This window comes from Vulpes vulpes, chromosome 12 (assembly GCF_048418805.1).
Source record: "Vulpes vulpes isolate BD-2025 chromosome 12, VulVul3, whole genome shotgun sequence".
NCBI classification, from domain to species: domain Eukaryota; kingdom Metazoa; phylum Chordata; class Mammalia; order Carnivora; family Canidae; genus Vulpes; species Vulpes vulpes.
In genome coordinates, this window is record NC_132791.1 from 123,736,691 (window position 1) to 123,761,269 (window position 24,579).

The 24,579-nt window shown below is 35.1% G+C and overlaps 1 protein-coding gene across 32 annotated transcripts in view; it reads left to right on the forward strand.

Moving 5' to 3' along the window:
* RDX (radixin) overlaps positions 1-24,579 on the forward strand; it is a 157,113-nt gene that overhangs the window by 77,428 nt on the left and 55,106 nt on the right. For 28 of the 32 annotated variants that reach the window (XM_072729851.1, XM_072729864.1, XM_072729852.1 and 25 more), the window contains 4 exons: positions 10,609-10,675; positions 11,332-11,401; positions 19,407-19,490; positions 24,040-24,135. In XM_072729851.1, the coding sequence (XP_072585952.1) occupies positions 11,390-11,401; positions 19,407-19,490; positions 24,040-24,135 (192 nt within the window). In that variant the 5' untranslated portion in view covers positions 10,609-10,675; positions 11,332-11,389. Of the gene's footprint in view, positions 1-2,449; positions 2,529-10,608; positions 10,676-11,331; positions 11,402-19,406; positions 19,491-24,039; positions 24,136-24,579 lie in introns of all 32 variants that reach the window. The other 4 variants (XM_072729872.1, XM_072729873.1, XM_072729865.1 and 1 more) reach the window with 1 other exon arrangement.

Genomic DNA, 24,579 nt, shown 5'->3' on the forward strand with positions numbered 1-24,579 from the left:
GTTTCAAAACCTATAAAACATAGAATTATTTGCAATAATTCAGGTCATTTTAGTTCTTTGCTGCTTTCCTGCTGCAAAAGTAACTTACATGAATCTGATTTTATATTTTTAAACACTATATTAGTTTTTGGTGGTTTCATAAGTGTAAAAAGAAGTTGAACTGGATTTAGCATTCTTAGCTTTTAGCATTTTAAATTAATCATTGCAAATGGTAATGTATTATTTGTTTCTCTACTCATGTTGGAAACAATATAGATATGTTGTTTCCTTTAAATTTATAGATTTCTTTTACAAGAGAATCTGAATTCAATGTAAAATTTTGTTTTTAATATTGCAGTTCTGCTTTATATTTAAGTTCTAGAATTTTGCTTTACATTTTCAGTAGCATGTAAAAATTGCTCAAAATGTTGAGTATTTCATTTCCTTGAAAATATCCTTGTACAAAAATCACTTTCTACATAAGCAAGTACTTAATACCTTATTTGGAACTGCATATCAGCCTTACAGGAAATCCATTTACAGAGGTGATTATACCAGTACTTTTTTTTTTTTCCCCCTAAGTAGTCTCCACACTGGATGTGGGCTTGAACTCACAACCCTGAGATCAAGACCTGAGCTGAGATCAAAAGTCAGATGCTTAACCAACTGAGCCACCCAGGCTCCCTGGGATTACAGTGGTATTAAATGTGCACTTACAATATCTTTTGAGGTAGTCTTTTGACCTGAAGATGACGGAAGAATGAATGTTAGTTTCTTCTTGATGGAAAGCTCTGACAGTTTTTGAGATGAGCTTGCCTAGAATGATGTCAGAAAAGAAGTGGAATAGGAAAGTGAGAAGAGCCCCAAGACTAGGGTTTAAAAGAAACTTTGACTTGTTAATTAGCATTATTACTTTGGGCAAGTCACTTATCTGAATCTTAAATTCCTTATCAAAAGAATGAGGTATTGTGATACCTATCTTGGACAGAGGGTAGTTATAAAGATTAGGTAAATAGAGGTAAAGTGGCTGAAGAGTAAGTATTTACAGGTACTTTCTTCATTCACTACCCTTGTCCTTGTTGTGGCCTTATTTCTTTATTTGCAAAAAGCTGAAATTTTTTTGTCCTCTTTGCTTCATTTGGGGAGTGACATGGCGTTATGTAGCTAAAGGTGCGTTAATATTGCTATTAAATTCAATGTTAACACTGAGCTAAAAACACAATAAACATAGTTCTCTGTATAGTAGAAGTTTTAAGCCTGTAGGTCTGTGAACTTGGATAGGGAAAAAGATGCATCTTTTTTTACACATTTTCTTTCATTATTAATGTTGCCAACTGGTAAGATTAAGCAGTAGCAGAGACCGTTTCCAACAGAAATTGCAGATATTTTCATAATCTGTTACTGTTACAGAAATAAACTCATCATTACTTACAAGTTTAATCATTAGATCCCCTGGTAAATATTGTTACTTAAAGATTAATTAAAAAGTGCAGGTACTACTATGTCATGGATTTGTGCTTTTTACATTTTGATAATTGCATTCCAATATTATTGGGTTTTCAATGCAATGTTAATGTATTTTATTTTGTGCATTTAAAAATGCTTTTCTAGGAAAGGCTTCACAGGCTTCACCAGAGGGGCCCATCCAGGGGTAAAATGATTAAGAACTTTTTTATTGTAGATATTGTTATTGTGTTGGTTTGACTGCCAGGGTTACCTTATTAATTCAGTTTATACTTCTCTTTGTTACACTGCTTCCAAATCCCCCAGTAAATTGGCAGGGGAATTCTTTTGTAACTTTTTGGTCTGTGGAGAAACCACAGTTGGTCAAAGATTGCTTCTGTGTTTCAAAAGGCAGAAAAAAAAATTATAATCAGGGGTTGGGAGAAAAGGATATCTTAAGAGTAAAAGTAGGCATTGTGGTATAAATTATTGAAGCTTCGGTGTTGGCCCAGTATGGACTAGACTTAACACCTGTTTTACCACCTGGCAGGTGGGAAGAATCTTGTGCCACTGACTTAGTAGAGCTCAGCGTTTTAAGTATGAAGTTGTTTTTCCATTGGTAGAAGTAGAGAGGAGTTTGTTTTAGGGCCACCCTCAGTTAAAGGACAAAAAAAAAGAATATTTTATATAAATGCTTTGTCTGTGAATGTAGTATTTAGAGTATGTAGCCATACAGTTAATTTTCTGGAAATAGGAAATGTGTTTGCTGGCAGCATCTTTTAAAACTACTTTTTGAGTATGTCGCTGCCATGATTGCACTTCATTGCTTCTGGAGGAGTCAGTATGGTAAAGAGGTAGGGTAAGACCACTTTAAGAGATTTAGGAAGAGTAGAGAGGAGGGAGTAAATTCTTTCTCAGTGATTATGTATTATGTCAGTAGATGAGAGGAAAGTTGATTTTTATTATATATCTCTGATTATATAATGGTTAGGTGATTATATATAATTTCCTTTTTTTTTTTTTTTAGAGAAGAAAGAAAGGAAGACACTGAAAGACTGATTTCAAGATGAATCAGTTAGAGATGAAAACCCAGGACATGTATCTTGGTATTTTAGCTTTATAGGTGACATTCTATTAAATTGTCCATTCTGGTACTAATAAATGTTTCAGGAAAAAACATCCTAATGCAATCATGGAAGGACTAGAAATATATTACTGAGGTTAAATAATAATATCATATAAATATTTTTCAATAATAACTAAATTGGGTAAAAACACTGCTGCATCCTAAAAAAAATTTAAGATGGGATTCTTATATATGTCATATTATAAAAGCTTATAAACTGAGATGTAACTGATGAACGGGAATATGTTATTTTATTTTATTTTTAAGATTTTATTCATGAGACACAGAGAGAGAGAGAAAGAGAGAGAGGGGGGGGCAGAGACACAGGCAGAGAGAGAAGCAGGCTCCATGCAGGGAGCCTGACGTGGGACTTGATCCCTGGTCTCCAGGATCAGGCTCTGGGCTGAAGGCAGCGCTAAACCGCTGAGCCAACCTGGGCTGCCCGGGACTACGTTTTTAAAATTCTTATCTGATTTTTTTAAATTAGGAACTTAACAAAAATAAGACCCTGATTAGTATTAGTGCCTAGTTCTATATATCAAGATGTAATTTGTAAAGGATACTTGTGTTTTACATAGTTAAAACGAGTGGCTCCATAATCATTTATCCTAATGTAAATGTTGACACAGTTTGTCATAATACACAGAACACCTGCAATAGTCCATCATGCTATCACATAGTTTGCATATTGTGATTTTAATCATTGGCTTTTACAATGAGTACTGCTGAGAATATCTTGCTACAGATTACTTTTGTATTTATTTCTTTGGGGTATATTCCAAAAGCAGAATTTCCATTCAGAAAAAGTTTGAGCTTTTGTTAATGTTGACAACAACTTATTTTTTTTAATTTTTATTTATTTATCATAGTCACACACACACAGAGAGAGAGAGAGAGAGAGAGAGAGAGGCAGGCAGAGGGAGAAGCAGGCTCCATGCACAGAGAGACACAGGCAGAGGAAGAAGCAGGCTCCATGCACTGGGAGCCCGACGTGGGATTCGATCCCGGGTCTCCAGGATCGCGCCCTGGGCCAAAGGCAGGCGCTAAACCGCTGCGCCACCCAGGGATCCTGACAACTTATTTTCTAGAAATAGGAGCCGATTTATGGTGCTACCAGCAGTATTTATCTGCTTATTTAGCAACATTGATTTATCAGTACTGGCATGTATAATTAATAATTATTTTGCTAGTTTAATAAGTATATCATCAGTAATACCTTAAAGCCATTTCAATTTGTGGTTTTAATCAGTAGCACATCGTTAGTTTTGTAAAGAGTTTGTAGAGTGCCTTTTATTTTTTTATTTTTTATTTTATTTTATTTATTTTTTGTAGAGTGCCTTTTAACCGTTTACTGAGTGGGGGTCTGAGTGATATATATTATTTTTTCCATAGTAACTTTTTGTTATGACTCTTGGATATTTTTCTATTTTATTACTTTTATTTTGCTATTTATTTTGTTCTGTGGGTGTAAGGATTTTAAATAAAATATGTTAATCTGTTTTCATCAACATATATATCTTTCCTAGTCAATCTTTTCCTCCAAAATTAGAATTTTTAAAAAAAGTCTCTCTTTTTAAAGAAGATTCACCTACTTAGATTTTATTAAATGTTATGGTGAAATTATAGGTCTGACTTCAGTTTATTAGAATAATTTTATTCTTTCATTTTAAAGAATTCTTATTACAAAAACTATATTTTCACTTTAGAAATTTACAGGTTCATATTAATGCACAAGGACTCCACATTTGGAGTATAGTCATAGTGGTCTTTCCACTTACACTTTTAAAAAAGAAGTGTGACAATATTGTATGTGTGGTTTTATAACCTGCCTTTTCAGCAGTTTGTGAATATTCTGCGTGTCATTTCATATTTTTCCATGACATTCTGATAGGTCGCACTGAGGTCTAACGGAGCCTCCAGGTGTACCATGGTTCATCTAATGAGATGGACACTAATGTCTCCGTGCCGCATACACTTCTGTAAATAACACTCTAGAATCTTGGTACACATTTGTTATTTGGGTAAATTTCCACAAGTGAAATTATTCAGCACTTTTTAATTAATTGGTTAATTTTTAGGACTTCATTTTTTAAAGATGTATTTATTCATGGGAGACACAGAAAGAGGCAGAGACGTAGGCAGAGGGAGAAGCAGGCTCCGTGCAGGGAGCCCAATGTGGGACTCAATCCCGGGACTCTGGGATCATGCCCTGAGCCAAAGGCAGCCACTCAACCGCTGAGCCACCCAGGAGTCCCTAGTTAGCGCTTTTTGAATATCAAATAGGGAAAGACAGGTAGGTGTATGGTAGAGTTCTGGACTCTAGGGTAGGCATCAAAGACTGTTGGGCCAAAGATTACTGTGTGACTAAGAACAAGATATTTTCATGCAGTTGACTTTGTTTCCTCAACTATAAGGTAGCCTAACTGTAAGGTCACTATAATGTGACCTCGTCTTGTCTCCTTGGATTTTTTGTTAATAGAGAATTAATGTATCAAAGCATGCAACTGTGGAGTCTTCTGTAAGTACAGGGCATTGTTGTTGAGTAATAATATTGTGTTCAGCTGGTAAATAAAGAGGTAGAACCTTAATCTTCTCAGATATTTATAATTAACTGAAATAAAACAAGGTGGTGACTAACCTGACTTCTAAGAGGGAAACACTGGTCTGAAAACATGCAGTTTAGAAGCCTTTTTTAGAAGTCTACCATATATCCTTATCCCCACTCCCTACAGTTCCTATAGATGAGTTGTTGGAGATTTTAAAAGCTTAGTTCATTTGTGTAAAACCTGGTTTTGTATGTGTTGGCATATGATAAATTTATTTTATGTTTGCAGAGCTCTCTTATTAAACCTATAACTTGGGCAGCCCCGGTGGCGCAGCGGTTTAGCGCCGCCTGCAGCCTAGGGCGTGATCCTGGAGACCCTGGATCAGAATCCCACGTCAGGCTCTCTGCATGGTGCCTTCTTCTCCCTCTGCCTGTGTCTCTGCCTCTCTCTCTCTCTCTCTCTCTCTCTCTCTCTATGTGTCTCTCTATGAATAAATAAATAAATCTTTAAAAAAAATAAACCTAAAACTTTAGTATTGATTTTTTTTTTCTTGAAAAGTCCTTTTTACAGAGTATAACTTGAAGTAACTCTAGGATTGAAAACTTGGATAAATTAATTTTTAAAGGGAAAGGAAAAAACTTACCTTTATTTCATTCCAGTTTTGGATTAATATGTAACTTCAAAATTTCTGCAAACCTACATACTTGATAGATATTTATGTCCCCAGCTGGCCCTGTTTCTATAATTTGAGTGCTTTAACTTAGTTTATATAGTCTGGGGTATAATTGATGCTCATTTTCTTTCCCTTGTTCTTCCTTACTATTGAGGTTGCCCAGGAAGGACACAGCAGATACATAAGGTTTAGAAAAGAACGTGATTAGCACCTCTGGAAGCTAGTGTCTTCTGACTTCTCTAGTGTGTAGGTTTGGGGTAAGATATGGTAATGGGATACAGAATTGAGAAGTTAATGTAAAAATTGGCTTAGGACAATTAAATTCCTTAAAAAATTTTAAATCTATCTATTTTAGTGATCTTTGCACTCAGTGTAGGGCTTGAACTCACAACCCTGAGATGAAGAGTCGTATGCTCTACCAACTGAGCCAGCCAGGAAGGTCTTAATTTTTTTTTTTTTTAATTCCTGATATTCTGATATAAGCAAACCTGAAGTACCTCTGTAGGGGTATATTATATACACAACACAGGGCTTTCAGGACTCCCACATTGGGGAGTGGTTGACTTGTGCTTTCTGTCTGTATTAAAGAAATAAGCCTTAATGAACTGAAGATCGAATAGTTTCATAGTGACAAAAAATAAACATAAGGATAAAAGGAAGATTTAAAACAAATATGGGGATCCCTGGGTGGTTCAGCGGTTAAGTGCCTGCCTTCCGCCCAGGGTGTGATCCTGGAGTCCCGGGATCAGGTCCCACGTTGGGCTCCCTGCATGGAGCCTGCTTCTCCCTCTGCCTGTGTCTCTGCCTCTCTCTCTCTCTCTCTCTCTCTCTGTCTGTCTCTGTGCATTTGTGTCTCTCATAAATAAATAAATAAAATCTTAAAAAAAACATATTAAATAGCATAGGATTGTTTTTTTTAAAACAGCAAATTCTTCTTTAAAAATTTTTAGAAATAAAAATATATAAATACTGAAATGCTGAACTATTGAGGTAAAACATTAAAAACAACTGAAGAGAATTAGTGATTGGAGGAATGTTGTACAGAGAGATAAAGAGATGGAAAATATGAAAAAGTAGATACAGAGTTTAGAGAATAAAAAATGCAGTATGTATGCAGTGAGAATTGCCAAATGAAAAGAGAGAATGAGAGCAACAATGGCTAATAATTTTCCAGAATTTAAGAAAAGCATGAGTCTTCAGAATAAGGAAGCTTAACCAAAAGCTGAACAAGATAAATAAAAGTAAATCTGAAGAACACCCCAAAAAAATTCCTTGAAGGAAAGCAGAGAGAAAAGGCAGATTATCTCAGAGAAATGAGTTAGATTGACAGTAGACTTCTCATCAGCAGTAACAGATGCCAGAAAAATAATGTCCTCCAAATGCTGAGGGAGTAACAGTCAATTTAGAATTTCACATGCAATTAAATTATTACTTAATGGAAAGAAGGAAGTATTCACTGGAGGAATATAAGTTGTAAGCTTACACTCACCCAATAGCATAGCCTAAAAATATAAATTGAAAACTAGCAATTTATAAGAAATTAACATCCACAATCATGCTTGGGAAAATTTAATACATTTTTTTCTCAAATTGCTTAAGTAGACTAAAATGAGCAACAGTAGGGAAACTGTAAACAAAACATTTAATACTTCAACTGGTTTGATCTAAGTAAGTTATCAAATACAAAACATACATTATTGTTATTTATAGCCAGAACAGTTAGAAATGAAATTAAACTGACCAAGTACTAAACATAAGGAAGTCTGAATGAATTCTCTGGCTGTGGTATAGTAAAGTTAGAAATAAATAGGAAGGAAACGTGGGTGGCTCAATGATTGAGCTGCTACTTTCGACTCAGGACCTGATCCTGGAGTCCCACATCAGGCTACGTGCATGGCGCCTGCTTCTCCTTCCTCTGCCTGTGTCTCTCCTCTCTGTGTCTCTTGTGAATAAGTAAATAACATCTTAAAAAAAAAAAAAAAAGTGGGGCACCTGGGTGGCTCAATCCATTAAGGATCTGCTTTCAGCTCAGGACATGATCCCGGGGTCCTAAAATTGAGTCCTGTCTTGGACTCCATGCTCAGCAGAGAGTCTGCCTCTCCCTCTCTATCTCTCTCTGTGATCTCTTTCTCTCTAAATAAAATAAATAAATAAATAATAATAATAAAAAATAAATAAATAAATAATAAACGCTTTGCTCCCAGACTGTAGTAACCATTCCATTTGAAAATGAAAAAAAAAAAAAAAAAGAAACCAACTCAGTCATGATCAGAGATCAAAACTGGAAAGGGAAACCTCTAGAGCCAATGAAAAAACTGCATATGAAAACCTGTATGTGAAACGACTAAAAGTAATACTTAGAAAAATGGTGTTGTTATTTAAAATGTAATTTTATTTAAATTTAATTAACATATATAGTATTAGTTTCAGAGGTTGAGTTTAGTGATTCATCAGTTGCATTTAACACCTAGTGCTCTTCATATCTCTTGTTTCCTTGTTGCCCATCACCCAGTTATCCTGTCACCCCACCTACCTCCTCTCCAGCAACCCTTAGTTTGTTTCCTATAGTTAAGAATCTCTTATGGTTTGTCCCCTCCCAATTCATCTTTTTTTATTTTTCCCTCCTTTGTCCTATGATCTTCTGTTTTGTTTCTTAAATTCCACATGAGTGAAATCATTGTCTTTCTCTGATTGACTTATTTTGCTTAGAAAAATGGTATTTTAAATAGAAGTCCAGACATTAAAAAAAAAATCCCCAGAAAAGGAGATTTATATTTGTGTTTTTAGGAACTCTCTTATGACTTTGTTCTTTTTCTTGGGCTTGAAAGTACTATTTAAGACAGGCATATGGACCTGAAATGCCTTTAGTACATGTGGGTTTGGAAAGCTCTCATAGTCCATTTGGTAAGTGTTTTAAACATTAAAACAGAGGCAAATCTAGAAAATCTGGTTTAAAAAAAAAAAAAACAATACAGTGGTTACACTATAGAACTAAAATATATTCCAACAGTACAAATAGGAAAAAAATTTCCCAGTGTTTTTATACGAATAGATAGTATGGTTTGGGATAAAAATTTTAGTAATAGTATTATATATTGATTCAAAAAGTGCTTGTATAATCTGTCTCATTTGTGTGAGGATTTTTAAAGAAATTCTATGTTCTGTGAAAAAAATAAAGCAAAAAGTATTTCAATATTTTATAGATCATGTGTTTTTAGTATTTAAGTATACTAATGTTATAAATACATACTTGATTACTTTATATATTCAAATGATAAAGATTATTTTTAAATATTCTCGACAAAATAGGATACTTTGTATATGGAGTTGCCTTATACTTGGATGTACTCAGTTTATGACCTTGATGCACATACTAGAAAAGAAAACAAATTGGGAATTACTTAAAGTTTTAATTTTAGGGATTAGAAAATGAGCCGCAGAGTAAAGCCAACTAACGAAATGAAAAGTGATGAGGAAAAAGAAATTAACAAAAAAAGAACAAAAAAGAAACAGAAGATCAACGAAACTAAAAGCTGGCTTTTAAACCAATAAACTGGTGATCCCTGTGTGGCTCAGCAGTTTAGTGCCTGCCTTCCGCCCAGGACGCCACGTGATCCTGGAGTCCCGGGATCGAGTCCTACATTGGGCTCCCCGCATGGAGCCTGCTTCTCCCTCTGCCTGTGTCTCTGCCTTTCTCTCAGTCTGTCTCTCATGAATAAATAAATAAAATCTTAAACTAAGCAAACTTCTGGCAAGATTAACAAGCAAAAGAGAAGGTAAAATTTAATAGTATTAGGAATGAAGAGAGGATCATAACTGCTAATGTAATAGATATAAAAAAATCACGAGGGAATACTATGATAACTTTCTAGAAATATGCACCAAGACTTGTAGAAAATCAGATTTGGGTAGAGATTTAAATGTTTTAGCCATGTTACATCTGAAATAATGTAGACATTGAGTAAGGCAAGTTAACCAAGCAAGTTCAGATACAGATTTGGGAATTACTAACTTATAAATGATGTGAAAAGCAGGTCAGTTTTGAGGATGTTTTAAGACCTGAGGTGATAAGGATCTGAACTAAGGCAGTAGTGGGATGAAAAGAGGATATAGAATGAAAAGATAGGTCTGAAGTACATTTAGGTTGAAAGTAGGTGACTGTGTGGAGGAAGTGTTAACATTTCCTAGGTAAGAGGGAAGTGAATTTCATAGTTGAATTATTAGATAAAAACTATCTCAGATAGAAGTTCCTTTTAAAGAGGTTTATTGACACATAATTGAGCAAAATTTAGGGAAATGACCTTTGATGTTTATTTTTTTTATATTTTATTTAAAGTTAATTTGCCAACATATAGTATAACACCTCATCTCATCATGTACCCTCCTTAATGCCCATCGCCCAGTTACCCCATCCCTCCACCGGCCTCCCCTTCTGCAATGGTTTGTTTGTTTCCCAGAATTCGGAGTCTCTCATGGTTTGTCTTTTTTTTTTTTTTTTTTGACTTGGAAAATTTTCAGGTTTATTGTAGCATATTAAGAAAGCAATTGATACTGTAGTTTTAAAACAAAATTGTGTATTGATTTAGTTGATGCTGGTATAATGGATGAATTTTCTTGGCAGAGATAGTATCAATGGAAGCTGATTTTCAAATAATAATTGAATATACCTCCCTGAAGGTTTTCAAATTGGAATAATATATCATTTTTTTCTGGACAACTAATAATGATTAAAAATGTTAAATCTTTTGGTTGGTTTGTTAGATGTTTTTAAGAACCTTTACCCTAAAACAGTATAGCATGACGGTTTTCTTGGATTAGGATTCACTTCTTTTGCTTTACAGGGAGAAGATACAGTTTAACATTGGTCTCAAGGACAACTAAATTTCAGTAAAGGCCACCAACCTGCTGGTGAGTAATATGCAGACTGCTAGTATGTAGTCTGTGGATGTTTAATACACCATAGATAAACTACTCAGTATATTTTTACTGAGATTTTTAAACTTTCAAGAAAATAATTTTCTTTAAAAAGTTATCTTTTTAGAGTTTACATTAGAATTTCCTTTGTCTTTGGCAGTGCAAAAAAAAAAAAAAAAAGGTTGAAGGTGTTCTTGAGTTCATCTCTTTAGAATTTGAATCTGTATCTTCCACTTTACTATCCCTCTGTCTCCTAGGCTGGGTGTAGAGGTGAACTGGACGCAGCCAGAGACAGCATTTAGGTCCTTAGCAGTCTTGCTTCCCTGCTATGCATGGTCTCTGAGTAAATCAAAACTTTCGGTTGGTGATCAGTATGCATTGGATTATGTAGTTTGATATGTGTGCTATTTTAAATCACAGCTATAAATATTTTTAGAGAAGGTGAAATGATAGTAAAAGAACATTGAAGATTGGAGTAAGAGAATTCTGTTACTTTAATTTTTTTTTAGAGAGCTTTGTGTTAAACTCAGTTTAAAGTGTTTTTTTATTCTTTTTTTGTGTGTGTTTTTATTCTATATAAATTACATTAAAATCAAGACATTATACAAAAGTAATAGATCCATTATGCTTTTTTTTTTCTTTAACTGAAGGTGACGTCAGAATTCATAAAAGTCAATTTTTAAAGAAGGTGACAAAAAGAGAAGGAAAATGCCGAAACCAGTAAGTGTATTTTACTTTTACCACTTCTTAATAAAATATCAGGAGCATTAAATTTCTTTTGGAACAAGGCAAAATGTTATGGTAGAGTCATTGGGAAGAAAAAGACACTGATAACTGCTGTTGCTTGTTCTTGATTAATGTAGCTTCAACAAAGTACTATGTAAGCCAGTAGAGAAGAGGTATAGCTTACATTGCAGTTAAGATGAAAATTCATGGGTTCTGGACTCAAACTGTCTCAGTCCATATCCTGGCTCTGCTGCTTATCCTCTGTGACTTCAGTTAGGTTACTTTAGACTCTCCAATTCTTAATTTCTTCCTATAGAAAATAGAGATGTAATTAGTTGCTTACTTAGAGGGGTTTGGTGAGAGTTAGAAGAACTTGGTACACATTCAGTGCTTAGTAAATAGTAACTTCTTGTTAGATGGGAGGAATTAATGAAAAGTTGGAAGGATCCATGCATTAATTTTCTCATAATTCTAGCTTTGATTCTAGTGCTACCAATGCTCATATAGTTTTCTATTTTTTTTTTAAATTTAAGGGTGTATATATGATTTTACTTAGTTTTATAATTATATACTTCTTGATTGAGGTTTATTTTTCTTCTCTTGCATAAATGTTTTTACTTCATCTAACAAAATTGGGGTGTTTTTTTCAATATTTCTTTTGGCCAGTTATCTTTTTAAGCAAATCATTGGTTAATAGCTATTGGAGGTTTCTGGCTGGCATGAATATTTCTTTGGAATTACTTTAAAGACTCAACAGGTAGGTAACAAAGTATGAATTTGCATTGTTGGAAGGAGAGAAGAATAAGAAGAAATAAAAGGCATTAATGTCAGACAGGAAGAAGTAAATTTTCCTGTTTGCAGATGACATGATTGTTTATGTAGAAAATCTTCAAGAGAGATCCCTGGGTGGCGCAGTGGTTTGGCGCCTACCTTTGGCCCAGGGCGCGATCCTGGAGACCCGGGATCGAATCCCACGTCGGGCTCCCGGTGCATGGAGCCTGCTTCTCCCTCTGCCTGTGTCTCTGCCTCTCTTTCTCTTTCACTGTGTGCCTATCATAAATAAATAAAATTTAAAAACAAAACAAAAAAAAAGAAAATCTTCAAGAATCTAGAAACAAGTACTAGAACTATAACTGATTTAGCGAGATTGTTGGACCCAAGGTTATATTTTTTAAAATCTGTGACCTTTCTAATATACTAGTAGCAAAATTTGAAAAATAAAGTAAAAATGTCTATTTGTAACAGCATCAAAGACATAAAATACTTAGGAACAAATTTACAGAAGCTATATAAAATCTCTACACTGAAAACTTGTGAGAAATTCAAGACCTAAATATATGGGATAATATTCTGTAATGTTCATAGATATGTCTAGAAAATATTAAGGTGTCACTCCTACCCAAATGTAATGGTAGGTTGAATGCAATTACTAGCAGTTTCTTTGGCTAACATTGATGAGCTGATTGTAAAATGTCTATAGAACTTCCAGAATTTATATGGCATAGCTAAAGCAATTTTTATAAAGAAGAAAGTTGGAAAACTCACACTTCTGGATTTTAAGACTTCTTTGTAAGCTAGAAGAATAAGACAATGTGGTATTGGTGAAAGGACAGATAAAATAGAATTGGTGGAACAAAAATATAACTACACATATGCATTCATTAGATTTTTGACAAGATTTTCACACAATTCAATGGGGAAATAAAGTTCTTTCTAACAAATAGTGTTGGAACAAAGGGTTATCCGTAGAGAAGAACATGAATATTGACACTTATCTCACAATTTACACATAAAATTAACTTTAAGTGGAGCATAGAATAAATACAAAAGCCCAAAATATAAAATTGCTAGAAAACATAAGAAAACATTTGTGACACTGGGATAGGCAAAGTTTCTTAGATAACATATAGAAAGTTTGAACCATTTAAAAAAAATTGGATTTTATCAGAATTAACTTTTGTTCTTGAAAGACAGCAATAAAAAAATGAAAAGTTAAAACAGAATGGGAGAAAGTAATTGCAAGATAAAGTTCTTCTGGAACTCAGTAAGATAACCCAATTTTTTAAAAATGGGCAGAAACTTTTAACAGATACTTCAAAAAACGTATTAATAACTAGCAGACACATGAAAAGATCCTCTATATCTTTCATTACAGAGAAACAAAACTACAGTGAGTTGCCATTTTATAGTCACCTTAAGGGCTAAAATTAAAAGATTGATAATATCAAGTGTTAGTAAGGATGAGAAGCAACCAGAACTGTTGATATTTCTGATAGGAACATGAAACTTTATAATTACTTTGGAAAACTTGCTATAATCAAGTGTAAAACATTTATTATTCCTTACAGTAAGGATTCAAAATTGTATATGCAGTTGGATATAAATTATATATTATTAACTAATACAATTCTGGAAGAAAATATGTTGTTAATAGTAATGTACTTTTATCTTGTGAATTTCTTAGGTCAGGATATAATTAGCCCCCCTTACCTACCCCTCTGCAAAAGAGAAAAGAGTCTGATTTTTCAAAACAGAAAGCTTGGAGAAATTTGATTTCCATGTTTTGTTTGTTTTCCATATTTTACACTGATCCTGTTGGCTCAGCTTCATACTTACTAGATATGTAAACTTGGTCAAGTTTTTAAATTATAACGTAAAGGTGATTTAATAATAAGTGCTTTGATTACCCTTAATATATCAGAGAATTATTGCTAGGAAGAAATGAAAAAGCTCTAAAAGTTGTATTATAGTGCTTTTTTATTAAACATTATAAGTAATACTTGTATTTTTATTTATGTTAATATCTAATAAGGTTATTGTATTTAAATGAATTATTATCTTAAGTTTCTCGGTTTTAATTTCTAATGTGGTAAATGTAGATAGATAAGCCACAAAAACTTTTGGGGATGCTTGGTAATTTTTTTTTTTTAAGATTTTATTTATTTATTCATGAGAGACACACAGAGAGAGGCAGAGACACAGGCAGAGGGAGAAGCAGGCTCCGTACAGGGAGCCCGATGTGGGACTCAATCCCGGGACTCCAAGATCACGCCCTGGGCCAAAGGCAGACGCTAAACTGCTGAGCCACCCAGGGATCCCCTATGCTTCGTAATTTTTAAGTGTGTAAAGAGATGGTGAGACCAAGAAGTTTGAGAACTTCTGGCCTAGAGGATTATTATTATCTCCATAGTTTAAGGTGTTACTGCTCTGTCTGGGTTTCAGCAACAAGAGAGGAAAAAGCAGAGAAGCATGCTTGCTATTTTATGCCGAGGCCCAAAAGTGGTCTCTATCTCTTCTGCTCTTGTTCTGTGGGTGAGAGCTTAGTCAGAGAGCAAGAGGCCTTGGGAAATGTTCTCCTATAGCTCAGTAGCCATACATCCAGCTATAATTCTGTTAGTTTTGAAGATAATGAGAGGAGACTTTCCCTACCAGATAGCAAGACTTATTTAAAAATGTTGTAATTAAGACAGCGTGGATTTGACAGAACAGTTAATCAACCAGTGCAATAGAATAGCACAAATTCAGACTCTGTACCTTATTTGGTCTATGACACAGTAGTCTTTAAGAAGCAAATTAACTAACCAATATATATCACTTAGATATTTTAAATCTCCATATCGTTATTGTTACAGGAATTAAAAAATGAAATTAGACCTCTATCTCAGAGCATAAGCAAAAATCATTGAAGACAAATTTTGAAAAATAGAACTATAGGATGAAATAGAACCTTGGGACACCTGGGTGGCTCAGCGATTGTTTCTCTAATGGATAGATAAATAAAATCTTTAAAAAAAAAAAAGAAATATAAGCACATTTTTATGAGTCCACAGTGGAGGAAGATTTCTTAAATTGGCCAAAAAAATTGATACTTGTATGTAAAATGTTGATAAATTCAACATTAAAATTAAGAATGTGTTTACTATAAAGAAGGACATGTCCTAAAGTAGAATGCAAATTACCAACTGGGAGAAGTACGATTTTTTTTGTGATTAAAAGTAACAAAGGATTAATATGTAGAATACATAAAGACATCCTACATCGTAAAAAGAAAAAGACAGCCTAATAGATAAATAAGCAATAGATATTAACAGAAATTTCTAAAGATGGGGAGACTAAGTGGTCAATAAACGTATTATGTTAGTTTTATATTATTCTATAACAAATCACCACAATTTAGTAACTTAGAGCAATACCCATTAATAACTCACAGTTTTGTAGGTTAGAAATATGGGCTAATGTGGCTGGGTTCTCTGCTCAGGGTCACACCAGCCTGAAATCAAGGTTTATCCCAGCCACATTCTCAGCTGGAGCTCTGGGTTCTCTTTCAAGCTTATTCCTATTGGCAGAATTCATTTTCTTGTAAAAATGATCCATCCTTCTTTACTGGAGGATGAAGTTCCCATTTTCTTACTAGCTATTGACCAGGAGTTACTCTTAGTTCCTAGAGGCTGGTGTCGGGTCCTTGTTCCATGGCCTCTCCAACTCAGTTGTGGAGAACCTCCTTTATGTCAAATTCCTGTCACACTTTGAGTTTCCCTGACTTCTTCAGTCAGTCAGAGAAAATGCTTTGCTTTTAAAGGACTCCTATGAATAGCTTAGCTTTACTCACATAATCTTCCAGTTTTGCAGTCAACTGACTAGTAACTTTAAGTACATCTACAAAATGTAGCATCATCATGAGACTAACACCAGGAAATGGAGATCATGGAGTCCACCTTAGAATTCTACGTACTACGCATGCGAAAATATTGTTAGCCTCGTTAGGAATCAGATCTGCATAGTAAGACCATATTGAAATATATATCTATTGACAAAAAAATAGGTAAATTATCGTCCAGCAGTAATCGTATAGCAGTAAAAATGAGTGAATTGCAACTAGTCACAGAAAAATCAGTGAATCCTAGAAATAGTGAAAAAGGAAACTACAATGAAGTATAATTTTTGTTTAAACTTTTTATTGAAATAGAATATACATACTGAGAAGAACATATTGCGTGTAGTTGATGAATTTTCTTTTTTATAATAAATTTATTTTTTATTGGTGTTCAACTTACCAACGTACAGAATAACACCCAGTGCTCATCCTGTCAAGTGCCCCCCTCAGTGCCTGTCACCCATTCACCCCCACCCCCCACCCTCCTCCCCTTCCACCACCCCTAGTTCATTTCCCAGAGTTAGGAGTCTTTTTTTTTTTTTTTAATTTTTATTTATTTATGATAGTCACACAGAGAGAGAGAGAGAGGCAGAGACATAGGCAGAGGGAGAAGCAGGCTCCATGCACCGGGAGCCCGACGTGGGATTCGATCCCGGGTCTCCAGGATTGCGCCCTGGGCCAAAGGCAGGCGCTAAACCGCTGCGCCACCCAGGGATCCTACTGAATGAGTTAGGAGTCTTTATGTTCAGTCTCCCTTTCTGATATTTCCCACACATTTCTTCTCCCTTCCTTTATATTCCCTTTCACTATTATTTATATTCCCCAAATGAATGAGAACATACAATATTTGTCCTTCTCCGATTGACTTACTTCACTCAGCATAATACCCTCCAGTTCCATCCACGTTGAAGCAAATGGTGGGTATTTGTCGTTTCTAATGGCTGAGGAATATTCCATTGTATACATAAACCACATCTTCTTTATCCATTCATCTTTCGATGGACACCGAGGCTCCTTCCACAGTTTGGCTATTGTGGTCATTGCTACTATATAAACATCGGGGTGCAGGTGTCCCGGCGTTTCATCGCATCTGATGAATTTTCATAAAGTAAATATACTCATGTAACCATTGCCCACATCATGAAGGAAGACTTGCTTAGCCAGTTACTGTACAACTTTAATACAGCTCAAAATCAAGAAAAACTAATTACTTTATGTAGAGATACCTACATTTGTGGTCAAACCATTCTTTTAAAAGAATGACAAATAGAAAATTCCGGTTAGTGGGCAGCCCTTGGTGGCTCAGTGGTTTAGCGCCGCCTTCAGTGCAGGGCGTTTACCTGGGGACCTAGGATCGAGTCCCACGTCCGGCTCCCTGCATGGAGCCTGCTTCTCCCTCTGCCTGTTCTCTGCCTCTCTCTCTCTCTCTCTCTCTCTGTCTCTCATGAATAAATAAATAAAATCTTTAAAAAAAAAAATTCCGGTTAGTGCTTACCTGTGGGGGATTGGGGACAGAGAAATTCACAAGAAATACATTGGCATCTATAGAATTATTTGCCATTTCTAGTTAATAAATTGAATAGTAAATTTATGGGTAAAGGAAAACTTTCTTTACTCAAAATTTCTGGTAATAGATGTTTAAGTTTTTCACATCAAACAATTCTCTACATCTAGGTAGACACCGGTTATGTATTTTTGCAGTTTAATTCATTCTGACACCAGCTACCCAGATTAGCACAGACACTATAGGTTAGGGGCACAGTCCCAGAGGACTGCTGTCCGCTTCAGATGGCAATCACAAGTAGTGGGTCCCATGTTACCCACATTTCTCACTTGGCTACACATTGGAGATTCCGATGATCCCCTCCTCAGGTACTATAATTCTCTGTAATAGCTCACACAACTCCAGGAAACACTTTTATTTATTGTTAGTGGTTAATATATAGGGTATTATAAGGATCTGGGTGAAAGATAAAGATGAAGAGGAGGTACGTAGGTCAAGGTCCAGAAAGATCCTGAGCACAGGAGCTTCTGTCCTTGTAGAATTTGAGGTCCACCTTTCTCTTTGCATGTGGATGCATTCACCAACTTGGAAGCTGTCTGTGAATTCCTTTGTTTAGGCTTTTTTTTTTTTTTTTTGAAGTTTCCATGATGAAGCATGAGGTATTAAATCATTGGCCATTGATGATTAACTCACGTCCCAGCCTCTCCTCCCTGGAGGTTGGAGTGGGTGCCTTTAATTACCTGGTTGATTCTTACCAGTCTCTATCCTGAAGGTGTAAAGGGGTCCCTGAGAGTCATTAGGAGTCATTTAGCGTAAATTCAGGGACATAAAAATGACCGAATACTCCACTAACTTCTAGCATTCAGGAAATTCCAAAGGTTTTAGGAGCTCTCGGCCAGGAAACAACGAAGACCAAATATATATTTATTATATCACAGTAGGTTTTTTGTTATTATGCTTTATTGTTTACATATGCTACTTGTGTTTTATGTGTATGAATAGTTCCTAATAGATAATATTATAAATAATAGATTTATAAGATTTATGTGATTAGAAAAGGTATTTCAGAGAAAAGCTACATGTGCAGAGGTGTGGTTAAGAATGAGTAAAAAAACGTAAGTCAGATTTAGAGTTCTCATAGTGTGAGTTAAAGTTAAATCGATTTGTACCACATGGTGGTGAATTCTAAGTGATGAAGATGCTATTCTGAAGTTAAAATTATTTTAGTTAAGGCATGTTAAGTTTTTGGTGAGATATCCAGCTAGGAATGTATTTATAGAAAAAATAATTTAAAGTAGAGTCTAACAAATAAAGGTCAGTGGATGCGTACTTTTTATAAATTGAATAGTTTTGCAATTGGAATAAAATTGAGTATCTGAACTTGGTGTTGAAAAATGGAATAGTGGATACCATTCAAAGAATTTGGAGTTATGTCTCAGCGGAAAGACGTACTCTGTTGTTTGATATCCCTGTGCCCTTGGGTAAGTAATGAGAACCCTTCTAGTTTCTGTAGAAATGAACATATTTCCTACTATTGTTTTAGGGCTTAAATGAGAACATGGAAAGCTAATGTCCTAGTGTCTAGTGTATTCCAAATATTCAATAAATGTTTTTAAAAGAGGACTTTGTAAGGTCTTTTTAAAATAGATTTAAGATTTCCTGTGATTAAAATCAAAGTTTATCATTTTAAAAAAGAAAATCTTAGGTATAATTATGTAGTAGCTCTTTATTGCTTGCATATTATGCTTTATTTTATAAATTATATAAAAATATTGCCTCATGTTTAATGCTTAACAAGTATATTCTTTTGATACTGATTTTCCCTTCTGTTTTTATTGCAGATCAATGTAAGAGTAACCACCATGGATGCTGAGCTGGAATTTGCCATTCAGCCCAATACGACTGGCAAACAACTTTTTGACCAGGTATCATTTAACTACATGAAGTTCTCAACTTTTGACAACTTAGAGTGGAAGCCTTTACAACTTCTTTGTATGTTTTTCTGTAACTTTACTGGTATTGCAATAGTGTGGCACTTAGAATTTTTCATAGTACCTATTCAGTTAACTTGAACAGCTGTATAGATTGGAGAGATAGGACTTTTAAAAAAAATAATTATTAGCAAGTATTTCCTTAACATCCTTTAAGGAAAGTATTGTAATGAGGATTGAAAGGAATTAAAAGATACTGTACATGGTGGAATGGGTGGAGATCCTAGCCAGAGGGGATGGCAGGGTCAAAGGCCCAAGAATTACAGGCTGTAAGTAGGCATCTGACGGCAGTTTGGTGTCATAGGCTTGTGATAAGCTAACATGGGTGTCATGTTAATGAATTTGGACTACTGGTCCTGTATTTTTTTTTTTTCCACTCTTGAGTACATAGTTGAGTCATCTGTGAAGTTTAGGAAAAGAAAAAAAGGCAATGCTTGGTGACCACCTCCAGAGAGTCTGATTTAATTCTCTGGGGACTACGGGAAATCATTAGTATTTTATGTATTTATGTAAGCTCCCCAGGTGATACAGTATGTGTTGTAAGTGATGTTTTATTGAGAAGGGGAGGATGGAGATTGGTGCCCAGTGGCCAAGTAATTAGGAGTGTGACTTGATGATTATAAGGGGGGGGAAGGTGTTGAGGGCATGAGACTCAAGAGAGGATGTTTACTTGAACTTTTACATATGGGCAGGAGAGTAGTAGTCTGTGGTCAGACCTCCTTGACCTTGGAGAACAGAACAGGAGAGTTTCTAGCATACAGCAATAAGTAACCTAGTAGATATTTTGCTCTTATTAGGTGTCATTCTATCATATATTAATCTAAAATATACAAAATTTTAAAATTCCTAGGAAGTTGTTTCTTTTCTTGACAAAGTAGTATACTTAATCTTTCTGATTAGGTAACTGATGATCTTGAAAGTCCTGTTAAGGTCTTTTGTAACATGAAAGGTTTTTTGTAGAGTGAATAAATTCTTAAAATCATAAGCATCTATATATGCCATACCTTATACATATTTTACATTGTGAACTCTGATCTACTTCTGTTGTTTCTTCTAAGCTTCCTGTTTGTAAATATATCATCAATCTTACTTGAATAAAAATATGAACGGAGTTAGCATTCGTTGTACTTACTTCATAGCAAGTTGAAATGTTATTTATAGTGAGGGAAATGTTTGTGGTAGTCAGCTAATCAGCAAGTGGGCTTCTTTGGTATTGTATACTAAGAAATAAATTACTTGTTTTTTATTAAGTAGAATTACTTTAGTTTAGATATCAGGAGAAAGGAAACCTCATTTATTATAGTGCAGGACTGTGTAGTAGTTTAAAAATGTGGGCTCTGAAGCCACACTGCCTGCAGTGGAGTCCCAGCTGTAGCGTTTGACTTGGGACAAATTACTCTCTGTGCCTTAAGGTTTCATTTGTGCAATTAGGGTGATGATAGCACTCTTCCCTTAGAAGGCTGTGGGAATTAAATGAGAATCCATGTTAATTCTGTATTTGATACACATACACACACACACACTTCATAGTGTAAATGAAGTTCTAGGTTAAGGAGTATTATCTGTAATGTGCTCTCTCAGCAGTTAATTCTTAGAGTCACTGTTATTTACCCACAACTTCTCTTGAGCTCAAATATAAGGATCTAAAAGCAGGCTTTACTTTGGGTATGGTGGTGATATGGAATGCATTGGCAGATACGAAGGGTTCAGGGTTAGGCCAGGAATAGACTAGAGACGGGTCCTCTCAAATGAGGGTACGTAGCAACATGAGTCCATCAGTAGCAAAGCCCACTTCTGATTATGATGAGCTTGAGGCTAGCAGCTATGTGTAGGGGGCTCTACTTGAGTGCTTGAGGTCCTTTAGTTTGCTCTCTGATTCTTCCTATACTATCATCCTCTTCCAGCTTCTACCTGTGGGATTAGAGTATCATACCCCGAAGAAGCATTCAACATGATCTGTTAGAATGTAAGGAAAAAATACTAAAATGTTTGCTTATATTTTTGTCTTTTTGAAGTTACTTTAAAAATAAATGCTTTCATAATGCATTAGTGTGAGTGTATGTGTATAATTTCTAGGTAAATATACATATATTGTAGTTAAGTGCCCAGGTTTTTTTTTGTTTTTGTTTTTTACTTATGAAAGTATGTGATTGAAAGTTTCTGAGAACGCTTTGAGAAGTAGTAGGGAAGGTGCTGAAGAGATAGGGCTGAGCTGAGCTCACAGCTGAGCTCTTTTGTTCTTCTTGGTGTTTGATAGTCTCAAGTTAGGTAAGGTTCTATCCTTCATGCCCACAGTGGCAAATCCCACCTTTACTTAGGCATCAGAAATCACACAAAATCTAGAGGCAGAAACTGAGCCGAGCTACTTTGATACTCCTGTCTTGACCTATGAAAATTCCCTACTCTGCCACCATGAGCTGGAATCCTTTCTGGGGCTCTTCTCTCTGCCACTATGCGCTGGAATCCTTTCTGGGGCTCTTCTGTTGGGACAGCCTGTCTTTTGGCAAAGTTAAATTATTTGAGATCTTCTCTGTTATATTAAAGTTTTGGTTGTTTGGCATTGATCAGTTTTTGTATCACTGAGTCCTGATGATATCTCCTATCTTTATTTATTTTGGTGTGTGTAATTTCAGTGAAATTTTTTTAAGAGAAGGAAAGTAAACTGAAGGGTTTGGTGTGCTCTCATGAAATCCAAAAGCCTGATATGTCTTTAGATTTTTTGCTTTTTTATTTTTATTTATTTTTTATTTTTTATTTTTTGATTTTTTGCTTTTTTAAAGATTCATGAGAGACACAGACGCAGAGACATAGGCAGAGTGATAAGCAGGCTCCCTGTGGGGAGCCTGATGCGGCACTCGATCCCAGGACCCCGGGATCACAACCTGAGCCAAAGGCAGATGCTCAACCACTTAGCCACCCAGGTGCCCCTGTTTTTATATTTTTAAAAAATAAGCCAAGAATATTTATCACTTTAAAACTAATGTTGGGGATCCCTGGGTGGCGCAGCGGTTTGGCGCCTGCCTTTGGCCCAGGGTGCGATCCTGGAGACCCGGGATCGAATCCCACATCGGGCTCCTGGTGCATGGAGCCTGCTTCTCCCTCTGCCTGTGTCTCTCTCTCTCTCTCTCTCTGTGACTATCATAAATAAATTTAAAAAATTAAAAAAAAAAAAAGAAACTTAAAAAAAAAAAAAAACTAATGTTGGAGGGCACCTGGGTGGCTCAGTTGGTTAATGATCCAACTCTTGGTTTCAGCTCAGTTTATGATCTCAGAGTCGTGAGATGGAGCCCCATGTCTGGCTCCATGCTCAGCATGGAGTCTGTTGGAGATCGTCTCCCCTTCTTTCTCCCTCCCCCTCTGCTCCTCACCCTATTCGCAGATTTTCTCATTCTCTTTCTAAAATAGAGAAGATCTTATAAAGAAAAAATTAATGTTGAATCTTTCTGTAAAGCTTTTAAAATATTAATAAATTCTCACCTCTCTTGGCTTATTTGCCTCATTTTGTTTTAATAGAGACTTTTTTTTAAAATATGCTTTTGCAAGTGTTGGTGCATTCCTAGGTGGGTCCTCACTCACCACTTTGGCCATTCCAATGCTTTGAGTGTCTGGCACAGGCCAGTCATGCTTTGAGATGAATAAGGCAGTAATGTCTGTTCTTAGTTTTAAGCAGTGAAGGGAGGGTAAATAGACACACCAGTAATCATACAGTTCTTTATGATAATAGAGGGCCCCCTGCACCCCTTGATACCCCTATAATAGAGTAAATGTTCCAGTAACAGTATAGATAAAATACTATGGGAACATCAAGTGATTAATTTTCTCTATATAGTAGGACAGCTTTATTCACAGAAGGCTTGTTAGTTGAGCTGGGCCTTGAGGAATAAATTATTCACTGGGTGGTAAAAATACAGAAAAAACATTCTAGGCAGAAGAAAAAATGTGAGCAGGGCTGTAGAAAGGTACAGTTGGAGCATGTTCCAAGAATTGTTTGTTGCTCAATAAGGGAAGAACAGAATATCTGATGGTGAGTGAAGGCTAGTAGAAGTGGATATGAAATGACCAGTTGGATAACCTGGGGTATTATTGGCTTTTAAATGTCCTCAGAGACTCCTATCACCAAAATGATACTATGCTTTGCCTACTTCATTGTATAGTTGTAGGAATACATTGAAATAGGATAGTGGGATTATGATAGTTTTGTATCTATTTCCCATATTTCTTGTTAATCTATTGGGGTCATGATGGGAGGTGAGAACAAATAAAAAAAAGTGGATCAAATAAGATTGAAATGAGACAAAATATAATATACAAAACCTGAATGTAGGTTTTAAGAAATGTTCTTGTAATTAGTATATTTCCATTTAAGAAAGAACTCTAGCAAATAAATATACCTATAATGCCCATGTAGTTTTGTTATTCTTTTGAAATATATTATTTACTTAGACTGTGAATGTTGAACTGAAATTGAACCTCTTTTTTTAAGGTGGTGAAAACAGTTGGTTTGCGTGAGGTGTGGTTTTTTGGACTGCAGTATGTGGACAGCAAAGGTTATTCTACATGGCTTAAACTAAATAAAAAGGTAAAATAGGTATAAAACTAAGCTAATAATTAAATTACTTTGAAATTATTGTGATCAGGAATTTGTACTAGAGAAGCTTAGAGTCTAATTTCAAGTCTCCTTTTACAATTAGAATTATCTCTGAGTTATTAAAGGTGTTATGTCGTTTAATTCAGTAAGTTACCATTAACTTATGTTTTAGAAAAAAGAAATGTTCACTTTACCTGTTTGAAAACACCTAATAAAGGTTTATTAGACGTAACTGAATACTGTTTTGACTTTGATTTGAATATCTATAGGATAAGCTTTTCAAGGGAAATTTCAGTTTCTTTATAAGACAGGACCTATGAGGTCAAGACATTTGTTAGCGCATAGAATCTTTTTTCTCACATACCTTTTTATAAGTTTAGAGTCTTGCACACTAGAGTCTTACTTATGGATTTAGAATCTTATTTGTGTTTCACA